The following is a 14,612-nucleotide window of genomic DNA, read 5'->3' as shown; positions in this document are numbered from 1 at the left end:
AGACTTTTTGTGGACTTGAGTGGGTTCTTATTCCAGCACGCTTTCAACCAAAGATCTAAGACAAGAAACAAAAATCTGCTTCGGTGCAGACAGACACACAAACACACAAATACAGTGTTTATTTGTCCAAATTTTCTCATAACCAACACAGCTGATTCTTTCTCCCCTCTCATCCTTTCTTCCTCCTTCATTTACCCTCCAGGCGAGCACATATTTAACATTGACAGCGGCCGCAACGCTCCGCTCCATTCCCCTCCCTCTGAGCACTACACCATCATCTTCAACACCTTCGTCCTCATGCAACTTTTCAACGAGATCAACGCTCGCAAGATCCACGGAGAGAGAAATGTCTTTGACGGCATATTTGCCAACCCCATCTTCTGCAGTATTGTCGTGGGGACCTTCATTGTGCAGGTAACGTCCTTTGATGGGTTTTTTCACTGTTTGGTGGAGAATTTGGTGGTTTTGATCTGGTATCAGGTATGTTTATGTTAATTATTATTTAAAATATCTGGTTTTTCTACATAGTTTTTATTTCTTATAAAAACTGAATGTTGCCATTGTTATCGTGTTATTCCACTACATATTGTACGTATTATACACTTAGTAGCAACTTTATTAGGTACACCTGAAAAATCGAATGCAACCCAATAGCACATTTCATCCATACCTTCTATCTTTACAACTTTATGATAATGATTTTACAATAAAGGCCTTTTTTCACTTCAACTGCTGATGGTACCAGGCCTTTATTTGAAGCAGGCTTATATTAGACACAGGCTTTTATTTCTAATTCACTCTGTTTGTTACATTTTTCTGACTGTATTATGCTGTTAATATAAACTCAATACTTCCTGTGTTAGGTTAATCTGTGATTCTGGTTGTTGGGTAATTGTTCTGTATTGCTAAAGCAATGCAAGCTGGAATGTCCTCTACAGATGTGTTTTGGTGATGGTCGGTCAGTCACCTTCTTAGTTTGTAAAAGTATAGAAAATGAATGTGAACATTTTCAGGCCTTGTCAGTAGAGCTGGGAAATAAAACAATCTCATTGAATTTAGCAATTTGAATTAGATTTATACGCCCACTCCGTCACCTACTCTGTAGCATACTCTAATTTTGTCATAGGTCAATATAAGTTGTTTTTTTTGCTATATTGGCCAGCCCTACTTGACTGCTTGTCTTTCACTTTGTAGCCTGTTTACATCCCACAGAGAAGTCCAGATTTTAGATTTCAAACCAACAAAGAAGGACTGTTGGTTGCAGTGAATACATAAGAATTGCACTAAGGGGAGGATTTTGAGTAAAGAAAAACCAATTGGGATATTTGCTGAAACTCTTCAGTGCTGGGTGGTGCTCTGGGAAGAAACAAGGGAAGAGAGAGAGTTGGAGGGGATGGCAGTGATTTGGAGTGTGAAAGCGACGAAGAGACAGCTCAGAGGGATTTGGAAAACTGTAGATGAGAGAGAGCTGAAGACTGGAGGCAGCTTGAGAGAGGTGAAAGAGAGAGATAAGAAATAGATGGATCCCTCCTCCCTGCAGGAAGATATTACTGTATATGATACACTGTATCTTACTCCCAGTGAGGTTAAAGCAGTTTGCTGAGAAGATGATAGTGTCACTCTGATAAACCTTACTCTTGCTGTAACTGATCATGTTGCTATTGAAAATGCTGTTGATACATCCACTGAGACAAATAGGCCCACAGGAGAATGTTGTTACTGTGGTCAAAGTTTGAAGGGGCAGACTGGAAACAAAGGTTTAGCCTATTATGTTGGAACCATTACTAATACAGAGTTTCTAGTTCTATAAATTCACTTAATGTGTAATCTTTACACAGCTGGAGTGGAATGATTACTGTGATATACGTTCCCAGCTCAGAAATAAATTCCCTTCGCGGTATTACAGTCGCAGCACAACACCATTTTTTGCTGTTTTTCCTGTTAAACTGTTGAAATCAGAACAAGAATGGTCTTGAAAATGAGTCTAGACTTTGATTTATGGGTATAAAATTCTTGGTAAAACTAAGAAGCTTCACAAAAAGAGGTAAATTGAATCAAAGTGAGATTCTCCTTTAATATTGTCAGAATCACAGTGAACAGTGAAGTTAATTTCTTTTTTATTGACAAAACCTGGTGCCTTCAAACTTAACGTCTAGTGATGAGGATGTCAATGGCCCAGCTGCTCCGAGCAGCAGCGGCTTTAGATCAGCAAACTTCCTCCAATACTCCCAATACTCATGAGCATTTGCTCAGTTCAAATCAGGTTATTATGTAACTGATTAGCTAAATCAGTCACTTCCTCCAGCCAAACAGCTGCCGTTTCACCACTGGCACATAAACAGAATGAATACATAACCACTGTACGTAGTCCTGCCTTCTGAAAGTGACTGACCTTGAAAATGCAAATGCGCTTTCACTTACGTAAGTCAGTGAGAAATACCATGTGAGTTCTTATAAAATCACAATGTCATTTTTACTCTTCAGTTTTATAAGGATTAAACAAACTTAGTTACTTAGTGAGCTGTAGAGGTGATGGAGTGGTTTTGATCTTCTCAACAGCTCTGAGTAAGAAAGTGAATAGCATATTTCCCCAAAATAATATTTTCCTTTGAATGAAACTCAATACTCAGGAACATTTACACATGACACAAACCAAAGCATGCTAAAGATTAAGAGAAAATACCTACTATGAGCAGCTTTTTACATACCCTCTATAGAACATAATGCTCTCCTAAAATGTTCTTCGTATATATACACACAGATACATTTCCATGACCTGATGTTAGCCAAGTCAAATTGTGAAAGCACTGTTTATGATCTTAATAGCCACTAAGGATACAATACTCAAACATTAAATGTCTGCGTGTGTTTCTACACATTTTGGTTTGATGTTTATTAGATGCAGCAGGACTTACAGTGACAGTTCCACCTTGTACTTTGTGACCGACTCGAAGACAGAGGGTTGACACATCCTGGCATTGGGACACTGTGTTTGAATGTGTGAAAACTTTACAGCAGTTTAGTTAAAAGTCAAAGTTCTGCTTCATCAGGAGATCAATGATCCATTCATGTCTGATAATCACATTAATGGGTCATAATCCATATCTGATCCTTTATCTTTTTTCTTTTTTTCTGCTGCAGATCGTGATCGTGCAGTGGGGAGGGAAGCCCTTTAGCTGTGCCCCTCTCAACATGGAGCAGTGGCTCTGGTGTCTGTTCGTGGGAGTTGGGGAGCTCCTCTGGGGACAGGTAAGCCACTCTTCATCCTGCTGCTGAGTCGAGCCCCACTGAACAAGTGTAGGCCTGGTTTACATTGGGTTTTCTCTGAGGGGAGGCTTAAGCCAAGTTCACACTAAACGAATTCCAAAGCGGATCTCTGACCGTCAACACTACATAACTTGCTGTCTTATAATTGGGAGTTTTGAAGTTGTTGTGGTTTTTACACTACATGATTACCCGGCTAAGGGCTTCACACACTTCAAGATTTTTCACCAGGAAGAATCCCTGACGAGTATGTCTGCTCTACAAACTATGTTTTGTCATTAAAACAAACACGAAAAGAGACAGGTGGTGCTCGTTGTTGTCGATGTCGAAATCAGGTCTAGGTGGTACCCTACGATTTGCGAAAGTCTCACAAGATGGTTAAGGTAAGGCATTGACCATGAATACTTAAGGTCACAATAAGTCGTCAGGGTCATCTCGCTGGAGGTTTTGCAAGTTTTCGACCTATCAGCACACGTGTTCACGTAATAGTGTGTTTCAACATGTCTTTATCAGTTCTTTGTGTTATGCTTGTTTATACAAACATCCAACACCCGAGGTGTAAATGCAACACTAACAGTAAAGTTCCTTTCCGGGATGCTTCTGCGATGCACTGGCATGCCTCTCAGATCAAGGCTTAAAGCAAAGGTTACAATTATATTTTATTTTTCATTGTACAACAGCGTTGCAAATTGAAATGCAGATTGTAGTCCCATTTTAGTACATAAAAAACCCCCACAAAAAAATAGATCATATATGGAGGGTGGAGGATGAGTTAAGGAGTCTCACGGCCAGAGGAAAGAAGCTGCTCTTAAGTCTGGTGGTTCAGCAGCTGTATGTTCTGTATCTCTTCCAGACTGCAGCAGGTGAACAGGTTGTGTCTGGGTGGGTTTTGTCTTTAATTATCCTTACAGCTCTTCTCAGGCTCCTCTTCTCACCAATATCACTGATGCTCAATATAATAGGTTCCAATGATATTCTTCTTTTAATCACGCTAATCATTCTAAGCCGTACAGGTCCCATACCAGTTTGTAATGATAGCAGTCAGGTTGCTTCTCTATTGCTCCTCTGTAAAAGTTAACAAGAACTTGGGACGGGAATTCAGCCTTCTTAAGTTTCCTTGAGAAATACAGCCATTTTTACCAGGATGGAGATGTGTGATGACCATGTCAGATTGTTTGTGATGCTGATTCCCAGCAACTTAAAGCTGCTAACCTGCTCCACCTTAGCTCAATTGAAGTTGACAGTGGTATGTGTCTTTGCCTCCTTTTTTAAAAAATCAACAATCAGCTCCTTGGTTTAACTGACGTTGAGCAGTAGATGTTCTATGAGCTCCACTCTGGAGGTTGTCTATTTCCTCTATATGAAGACACATTGTTGTTTGAAATCCAGCCGATGACGGTAGGGTCATCTAGCATCTTCACAACAGAGTTCTCTTCATGTTTGTGTAGATGTCGTGGGTGTACAGCGTGAACAGGAGGGGGCTGAGCACACAGCCCTGGAGGGCTCCGGTGTTCACACATGATGCTCGTTCGCCAATGTGCGAGTGTCGAGCCGACATTCATTTGCCTCTGATCTGATTTTGTCGGCAAACTCCAAAATCAGTGCTTAAATCTGTATTAGCATCTTCTGGTCAAATACCAATTTAACAAACCTGGCTTCCAGGTGATTGCCACGGTGCCAACGGAGCGACTTCCGTGCCTGAAGGAGGCAGGGCTGGGCCTGGATCCTGGGGAAGAGGAAGGGGAGGAGATGGCAGAGGATGAGGAGGAGATCGACTGTGCTGAGAGAGAGCTGCGACGTGGACAGATCCTCTGGTTCAGAGGACTCAACCGCATCCAGACCCAGGTACTGTGACCAGACCACCAAAACAAACCTCAACCAAACCTCTTTCACAGGAAAAGACTCAGAGAAATCCAGACAGCACAACACCTCAACCAGAAGCTTGTCTTGTTCATGACAGACCAGCAGTTTGTTTAAGGTGAATTTCAGATAAATTGGGAATTTGCCAAATGTGTGATTCAAAACAAAGACACAATTATGTTTCACAAAAAATGAAATAAACTCAATAGGAACGCCTGATTTTTTTAGTAACACTGCTAAAATAAACTTCTAGTATCATGGCCTTTACACACTAACATGAGAGACATTTGGAAAGAAAGTCCTTCAGGAGATAAAGTGCTATATTGAACGTTATATTACAGATGTGCAATTTTAGTTGAGTTTAAACACTGTATCTGATTTGTTCTTGCTCTTTTAAAAGTCTGTATCTCATCCTGTCTGTGCTGTTCTTCTGACTTGTGCCAAACATAATGATTCCAGTTTGTTTTTTTCTACACAGCTAACTTTTCTGTTCTGCTGCTGAAATGGTTTTATCTAAGTTGGAGGTGGTATTTTAGAAGCTCATAAACATCATGAGAGAGGATAGATGCCGTGATTGAGTGTGTGAGTGTGTGTCGCTACAGCTGCACTTATGTGCGTGAGTGTCTACACATCGTGTTCAGGCTAATGCTAAGTAGACAGGCTGTTGCTGTGATTGACTATTTTTATAGATTGATCCTTGCACTGCTTTGTGTGAGAAAGTACATTAAGACAGCAAAACAGCATCAACATGACAACAATCTGCTAAAAGCCTCCTAAGCAGTGTGAGAGATCCAGTCAAGACTCTCTTCTTAAGTGCCTTTGGGTAGATGGTCAGTTTTTCATTAGGAAGCTTTGGTCTGAGTGTGCAGACAACAAATATGCATGCAAACAACACACACACACACACACACACACACACACACACACACACACACACACACACACACACACACACACACACACACACACACACACACACACACACAACCTCATATACAAGCACAGTCATCATTTATGATTCTTAATGGTCAATGATAAGTGGAAACTACGGAAGCCCTGAGAGGCAAGTGAGGTAAAAAATCTGATCTAAATGTTTCTTATTGTTCTCTCCTGTGTTTATGAATTTAGAACAGGTGACGGTTCTTAATTCTATTTTCATCTGTGAAACAGGTTAGATTTTTATTTTGTCAGGATCATTTTTTAAATTTTCTTTTTCATCTATGAAAACAGATGAGGCTGAAGACCACCACTACCCCGTGTTCTAAATAGGACTAAAAGTATTATTGCTTTCTTCCTGGTGTGTTACTGTAATGAGCATTAGAATAACAAACACTGTCAAATTAATACAAACTTATCCTTACAAAAAAAACCCTCACCTGCCAAAACTTTTTATTCATTTGTTTTAACTGTTGCAATAAGTAACTTGACATTATCAAGCATCCGGCTATTATTTCCCACATTTCACAGATTAACTCTTTTTTAGAAACTGGATTTTTTTTACTAGCTAAACCTTATTTTTCACCTGTCCTTAAAGGCAGTGTTTGTAATGGCTATTGTTATTACTCACAGGCCTATCCTATACTGTCCTATCGGTCATATTGTGACAGCCACAGATACCATATATTAAAAAATATATATTGTTCTTTTTCAGAGCCTTTGATTCATTGATTGCTTTCGGGATGTAAGAAGAATTTCAACAAAATTATATCAAAACACTGATGCACATTTGCCACCAAAGGAAATTTGAATCCTGTTTCTATCATTTCTGCTGTGACAGAAAATGTTTTTAAAGGGCCACAACGCCGACACACGTACTCTCACTCAGACCGGCCTCTCCTGCCCTCACTGAGTGCTGCTGTTTTGTCTCTGTCCTGCAGATGGAGGTAGTGAGCACGTTCAAGCGAAGCGGTTCGTTTCAGGGAGCGGTGAGACGGCGCTCCTCCGTGCTCAGTCAGCTCCACGACGTAAACACTATCTCTACCCCCTCTCACGTAGCTCTCTCCACCGCAACAGCCAATACCAGCCCAGCCCCCGGGAGTGAGTCCGCCGAACGCATGTACACACATACACACACACACACCTGTATACCTGCATACATACCTGCAGCCACTTCCTCTCTCTCACACACACTCATTCGGTGACACAGACACACACACTGCTGCACGGCACGTGGACTGCAGTATTCTTACTCTCTATGGTTGTGTCCCACCCCCCTACCCCCGGCTCGTTCGCTGCTCGTGTGTGTGCAATGTCTCCTCTATTCTTTTTCTCTGATTCTCCCTTTCGAACAGCACCCAGTCCCGACCGGCTGTGTTGTTCTGGTCCGATCTGGTCTGGTCCAAATCCAGTCCCGGTCCCAGTCCAGAGACTGTTTTGTTGTTGAGTGTTGGTCGGTGCAGGAGGAGCCTTGCTGTTCTCTCTCTGTCTTAGGCGTTCTGACAGAAACGGAGCTATTTAAAACAAGCAGTGTCTGATTTACTCTGAGAAGGCAAGGACGTGTCCTACATTTCAGAGAGCATATGGCTGCTCCTCCTGCACCGCGTGTTATTTGCTGTCTGTGAACGAGGTCAAGCGTGGTTGCTGTGGTTGACCCCTGCTGTAAACGTTGCTATTGTAAAGGAGTGGTGTCGTTTCTCCTCTCTGAAAACCCAGAGAATGTAGTGTTGCTGTAACAACTCTGTGACTCCTATTATTGGTAGAAAATGCTACGATTCAATGTCACTCATACTCATTACCAAATGGCTTTCATGTGGCTTCTGCAATTCTCTAAAGCGTAAACCTTCGAGTATAAAAGCCCCATAGGACACTGCTGTTTCCAAGACTACATAAAAAAGGTTCCCTCTGCTGTCACTGTGGATTTCTTTCTCCTTCTTTTGCTCCTCTCACTTATGTCCGGTGCTGCAATTGTTGTCAACTGGTTGTTTCTGTAACAGTATTTCCAGCTCCGATGCCACAAGTTTTCCCCCCCACCCCCTCCAATGTCTCCAGGTTATTCTTTCTGTGCAGTCTGTTTTTTTCCTCCCTCTCTCTCTCTCTCTCTTTCTTCATCACAGCTCTCTCCTTTTCCTTCTATATTTAGGAGATATTACAGGTTCCCTGTTTGCAGACATATTCTGTGAAATGTATTCTGACTGTTCTCCATCAGTACAGTTGTTCTATTGTAGAGGTATTTAGATTTGACCAGATCTAAATACGGGCTCTTGTGTAGCAAACTGATAAGATTTCTTTAGTAAGTTTCTCTTCATTTTTCATTTATTCTGTATCTTCCTTTGTCCTTTCCCTCATCCCTTTTTGTCATCCTCCCATCCCCTGACCAGAGTAGACCCCCCCCCCTCATGTTTTCTCTTGATTTCCTTGTATGTCAGTTCCGCACGTGTCTCGTTTGCAAGTGTGTTTATGCGTGTGCATCTGCTGACATATCCGAGAGCCGTAGTTTGACTTCTGTGCGTTTCTCTGTCAGTGTGCGAGTGTGCGCTTGTGCGTGCCTGCGTGTGCTTGTGCTGTCTCTTCATTTGATTGTCCTCATCCGTCCTCTCAGTTGCTTCTCCTTTACTTCCTCGCTCCCTTTCGTGCATCCTTCCCTCCTTCCATTCCACGCTTCCTTCCTCCCCATGCTGCTCCATCACCTGTAGGTACAGATACAGAGAGGCTGCTGCTGACACCTCACTGTTGTTGTTGTCCTGCACAGTCACTAGAAGTTACCCAGGCTTTGTAAAAGTAACGGACATCATCATTATAACACGTAGATAAATGTATTTTATCAATGCTGCAACACTAGCTGCCTGAAAGTATGGAACCAGGGTTCAGGTTCCCATTCAGTCAATTAATTTCCCTTGATTTGAAGAGCTTGTTGTGTCCACGTCTCTTACTCAACAGTAGTATGACACGTACCTGCATTTTGAAGTCAAATGGATTGACAAGTAGGGGAATGTTAACTTAGAACTTAATGTGACTCAGGTTTACTTCTCTGAATAACTTAATGTCCTACAAATGCAAAATGTACTTTTTCCTTTTGCCCCTGTTTGCTATTAACAAGCCTCAGAGACTCTGTGAGGCTGTAGTAGACACAGCAGTGCTTAAAGCTACATGCTAAAGTCAGCATTGACAATGCTCACATGCTGATGTTAACCAGGTTTAATGTTTACCACGCTTGCCATCGTAGTTTAGTACATTAACATGCTATTGGTTGCTAATTAGCACTAAGCAGAAAGTACAGCTGAGGCTGATGGGAATGTCATTAGTCGTGTAGGTGTTTGGTCATTAGAGGAAAATTAATTTACAACCTGGATGAAAAGTCAAGCATCACCAACGTTATAAAAATGAATCCTGAGGGGAACATTAATGTCTGAACCCCAGTTCATGGAGACCCATCAAATATTTCAGGCGGTCCACATGGCTAAAAACAAAGAGTGACGCTGATCCTTCATAACCATGAACACATAATTAAGTTTATTTTGAATCAACCCCACATTCACAGTCCTGCTGCTGGAAATAACTTGGTAGTGCATCAGATCTGTGACTGAAAAAAAAAATGGCCAATTATTTCTTCAAAACATTTTCCTATAAGCTAAAGCTAAAACTACAGTTTGAGCCTTTTTTACAGTGCGACTCGATTCACAACAGGCCTTCATCATGAAAGAGTAAATTTAGGGTTAAATGAACGTTAAATAGGGTTAAATTATATTATCTAGAGTATTTAAACCAGCCAATTTAGACGAGATGTACGTCTGATAAATCACAACTTTGTTCAAGCATGTGTTATTGAAAACACATAAACATACTTTATAAATGAGACCAAATAAATGCATTAAGAAGGAGTTAACAGAATATCTATTTATTTTAATAAAAAGAAAACACAGAATGAACATGTTTTAAGTAGGATACAGTTATCAGAAGAATAGTAACATTCAGTCTCCTTCATGGGGCTCGAAGGTGTACTGCAGATAGAAATGTTAAATAATACACTGTGGAAGAAATTCTGCTGATTCATTTGTCGACCCTTCTTCTGCGACACTCCTGGGGGTAGCGACCCAGTGTTTGGGAATGACTGCTTTAAAGGAAGTCTTCACCCTTAAAATGACCATCTATAATTCAGTCACTAACCCTGTGTCACCTTGAATTCTTTAGGAGAATAAATTTTTTCTTGCAGGTCGAAAACTGTGAAAAGTCTTGATGAATAGAGGTAAATGGGGTCCGATTTAACAATAGCAACACTATATCATATTCATCCAGTCTTCTCTGTTTTCTGACGTTTACCGTGGAGGCATGTTAGAGGGGGTGTAGTCCTGTAAGTTCTTTTTTTAGATTTCCTTAGAACTGATGAAATGGTCCGATATGGGGACAACAAACAACAAACACACACTCCAAATTATTTCCCATATGTTATCAACACAGACTGACCTCTCCCCCTGCTTGAGGATCATTACTTTACTCCATTACCCAGAGTTCTTTGCATAGCAGACCCAGCCCTCAGTCTTGGCACTTTGCCCTGTTGCAGTAGGACGTGTGTAAGTTCTGACGTGGACGCAGTCCCCTCCCTGACTTTCACAGACAAATCTATCATCCCTGTGTGATAAAAGGGATATTCAAAATGAAATGGAGATATCAAAATGTTAACTGATTAGATGTCACTGCTTCATGCTTTCATCCACCTAAGCTGTGCTGGACCTTAGTGATCCATCTGGATCTTTAGAACCCATCTAAGGATCCGGTTTGTTTTCATTTCAGACTGGCCTAGTTTTATCTGCCTGCAATACAAGGATACGTTGTAGAAAAGAGAGGTAGTCTGGTCAGGAAACAGGATGTTAAGGCCAAATCTCAAATCCATTCTCAGCTCCTCAATTTTTTACTTCTTTAGCATTCAAAATAAGATTTCCACCTCTGCCCTCAGTTTAATGGAGTTAAAAAGAAAGATTTGCATTGAATTGAGGAAGGTGTTGCTGAGGGGTTGCTATGGTTATAGCTCAGTCATCACATATCTATCTATATGAGCCTCACGTTGGGAAATAGGAGCCATTAAGCAGCCATCTACCTCATAGCTTCTCCCTGTGTTTATGTTGCGGACTCCTCTCATGAGCAGCCTCTCTACCTTCCCTCTTATACTTTAACCATCATTGTTTTTCCATCAAGCACTGCTGAAAGGGAGAGAGGGAGTGAGAGAGAAAGACAGAGACATAAGTTACACAGCAGTGCCCTGACCTCCAGGCCGCTCTGGTCTCACTGGGGACGTTATATACTCGAAAGTTTACTCTGTCCTCTGGGGACAAAAATGAAAACAAACAGGAGGAAGTAACATTCTGACACCTTCTCAGTCTGCACGAGGTGTTTTTCTACTGTCTGACAGGCTCTTTGGAAAAACAGATAAACACTGAACCTACTGCTTGACCGTCTGTCTGTCTGTCTGTCTGTCTGTCAGTCTATCATATATGGCAGAGTCATATATAGAGACTCCTCTTAGTTTGGCCGACTGCAGAGCTGACCTCTCATAGTCACCGTTTGGACTGCAGCTGGTGTCACAGCGGACTCAAAGCTCCCCCTCCGTCAGTCTGACTCGGCTAGACGGTCTCTATGTGGGGCTCTGCCTGCCTGTGCCTGTTTCTGTACTTGCATTGAACTGTCTCGGTTTCTTTTGAGCTCATGCTGCTTCTTTTTCCTCTGTTTGGGCTTTGGGGGGGAAGGGTGCATGGAGCAACTGCCGTGGCAAAGGAATGTGTTTCCGCACGCATACACCATACACTGCATAATGCACCTTCAAGTACACTCATAGACCTCACTCTTATGAGTGTGTGTGTGTGTGTGTGTGTGTGTGTGTGTGTGTGTGTGTGTGTGTGTGTGTGTGTGTGTGTGTGTGTGTGTGTGTGTGTGTGTGACAGAAAGAGCGCGTAAGTGACAACCATCTGATTCAGCATGACCCGGCTGCCTCTCTCCTGCCACAGGGCTGATGCCGAGCTTCGCTCTGGCCTGTGAACCAATCATCTTCTGTTTCTCGTAATCTAACCAATGGCACACCGTCCTAACCTGCTGATTCTCTGTGATGTCACACTGTTCTGTTTTGCTACACTTGTTTGTTTTGTTTTTTTCTATCCTGCAGCAACTTCATCATCAGCACCATCATTATTTCTATCACTCTGCTCTCCTTTGTCCCTCACTGCTGCATGGCTGCAGTGCATTTTGCACATGTGTATGTGTGTGTGTGTGTGTGTGTGTGTGTGTGTGTGTGTGTGTGTGTGTGTGTGTGTGTGTGTGTGTGTGTGTGTGTGTGTGTGTCACTGTCTGGCTGTCGAGGTGTGTATAAACCAGCTCTCTCTCTTTTACAAACAGCTACCGTGATTGACAAATGTCCGATGGAAACAGCTGTGTGTGTGTGTGTGTGTGTGTGTGTGTGTGTGTGTGTGTGTGTGTGTGTGTGTGTGTGTGTGTGTGTGTGTGTGTGTGTGTGTGTGTGTGAGTGTGGTCACTGCTACAGGTTCCTGCTGTTTCTTTTTTTATTTTACTGATCAATAAACTAACACACCCACCATTCCTGCTTCTTCTCCATCTGTGCCTAACAACCACCCTCACCTGTGTGTGTGTGTGTGTGTGTGTGTGTGTGTGTGTGTGTGTGTGTGTGTGTGTGTGTGTGTGCATGCATGTGACCCAGTGTGCTAAGATATGAGTGCTTTCTCCACACATACTGAATCATCATACACACACACGCAGAAACACTGGTATGATGGTGTGTCTGTTGTGTAGTGTCTGCAGCTCTTGTGATGTTGACGACTAAATGCTCTGGGTGGGATTGGTGTGTGAGAACTGACATGATGATATGTCATTAGCCAACTCATTTTTATTTTTTTTGTGTCCGTTGGGGACAGACAGGATCAGGTGGACACTCTGTTGACACGACATCAGTCAAGATATTTATGTAACTGTTATATAAATACAAAGTTTTAAACATGACCTTGATATTTTGCAATGGAATCCCCGCACAAGATAAGTGAGGACTAATCCATGTTCTCTCAAGGAGACATGACTAGAAAACAGACATAGAAATTGTCCAGTGGGACGGTGAGGTTGCACATACACTCATGCCAAGAGGTTTTATTTATCCATTACCAGATTAAATTTAGCTCAGACGACCCCAATTAACTTCCTCACACGACAAAGGGGTAAAAAGTATCGGCCCAGTTTGAACTTTTATCACACGGGGATAAAACATTATTTGTGTTTCACAGCTGTGCCTCTTTGGCATTTGGATTTGCCAGATGGTAGATGTTAGCCAGTTAGCTTAAATAAAGCATAACGACTGGAAGCAGCTAGCCTGGCTCTGCCCAAAGGCAACAAAATCCACCCACGGAAATTGCCAGAAAGTCTTTTTTACCCCTCAATTCAACCAAAAGGTATGACATATTCATTAGTGAGCTTTTAGGTGTTGGGTGGATTTCGTTATTTTTGTACAGAGACAAGAAATCTGTTTCCCCCTGTTTCCAATCTTAAACCTAAACTAACTGGCTCATGGCTGTGGTGTCATATTTACCTCACTCACATAGAAGGCTTTCAATCTTCTAATCTAACTCTAATCCAACTCCAAAGAAAAGCCAACATTTAACAAAAGACTGCTGTGCTTTGGCCCCGCCCATTTGTTGAATCCAGCCAATCAGATTATTTTCAGTTTTCAGAGCAGCTATTATTTAATAGAAAATAAACGGGAAATACCAAAGTTATGAACTGTAACTGTAGCCACCTGGTCCTGAGTGTCTGTCTGTCTGTCTGTCTGTCTGTCTGTCTGTCTGTCACTGTCTGTCTGCTGGAGGACACAGGTCTGTCCATGGGTTTCCCTTGTCTCTCTTCTCCACCATATGCATGTCTGACTTCTCTCTTTCTTGTGGTCTCTCCCTCGTTCTTCCTTCCTTTCGGCAGATGCGAGTGGTGAAAGCATTCCGTAGTTCGCTTTACGAGGGCCGGGAGAAACCGGAATCCCGCAACTCCATCCACAACTTCATGGCCCACCCGGAGTTCCTCATCAACGACCTCATCCACAACATCCCGCTGATCGACGACACAGACGTGGACGACGAATCAGAGCTCAGCAGATACCAGCACCTGCACCCGGCCCTCCGCAAGCCGCCGCCCCCTCCTACCCAGCCCCCGGCCCGCTCCCACCCCACCCGCCCCTACCGCCAGTACAGCCTCCCAGTGACCCCTTGCAACCGAAACAACAACAACAACAGCAGCAGCAGCAGCAGCAGCATCAGTTCAATGGTCACCCACGGCAATAAAAACAACACCGACGCAGTAACCCCCAGCATCCCGAGCCCACATCATCACCACCGCAACCAACACCACCACACCCACCATCAAGGCAGGGACAGGCCGGGAAACCCTCCGCCCCTCACCTGGCCCACCTCTACTGCGTGGAGACCTCCTTATGACTGAGCTGAACGTGTGTCGGGGAGGGAGAGGAGAAAGGGGGTGGAGTCTTGGGTAGAAAAAGGGGAGAGAAGGAGAGG

General features: G+C 42.8%; 1 protein-coding gene across 1 annotated transcript in view; it reads left to right on the top strand.

The window, feature by feature from the left end:
* The window catches only part of atp2b3b (ATPase plasma membrane Ca2+ transporting 3b), a 43,628-nt gene extending 29,580 nt beyond the window's left edge, over positions 1 to 14,048 (top strand). Inside the window, exons 21-25 of the mRNA XM_054608354.1 lie at positions 203 to 414; positions 3,142 to 3,249; positions 4,927 to 5,109; positions 7,002 to 7,161; positions 14,023 to 14,048. Of these exons, the coding sequence (XP_054464329.1) occupies positions 203 to 414; positions 3,142 to 3,249; positions 4,927 to 5,109; positions 7,002 to 7,161; positions 14,023 to 14,048 (689 nt within the window). The remainder of the gene's footprint in view (positions 1 to 202; positions 415 to 3,141; positions 3,250 to 4,926; positions 5,110 to 7,001; positions 7,162 to 14,022) is intronic.
* Positions 14,049 to 14,612: the final 564 nt, after the last annotated feature.

Source organism: Anoplopoma fimbria, chromosome 12, assembly GCF_027596085.1.
Source record: "Anoplopoma fimbria isolate UVic2021 breed Golden Eagle Sablefish chromosome 12, Afim_UVic_2022, whole genome shotgun sequence".
In the NCBI taxonomy this organism is placed as follows: Eukaryota; Metazoa; Chordata; class Actinopteri; order Perciformes; family Anoplopomatidae; genus Anoplopoma; species Anoplopoma fimbria.
The sequence above is the reverse complement of the archived record's forward strand: the minus strand, read 5'-3'. Positions and strand labels throughout refer to the sequence as shown.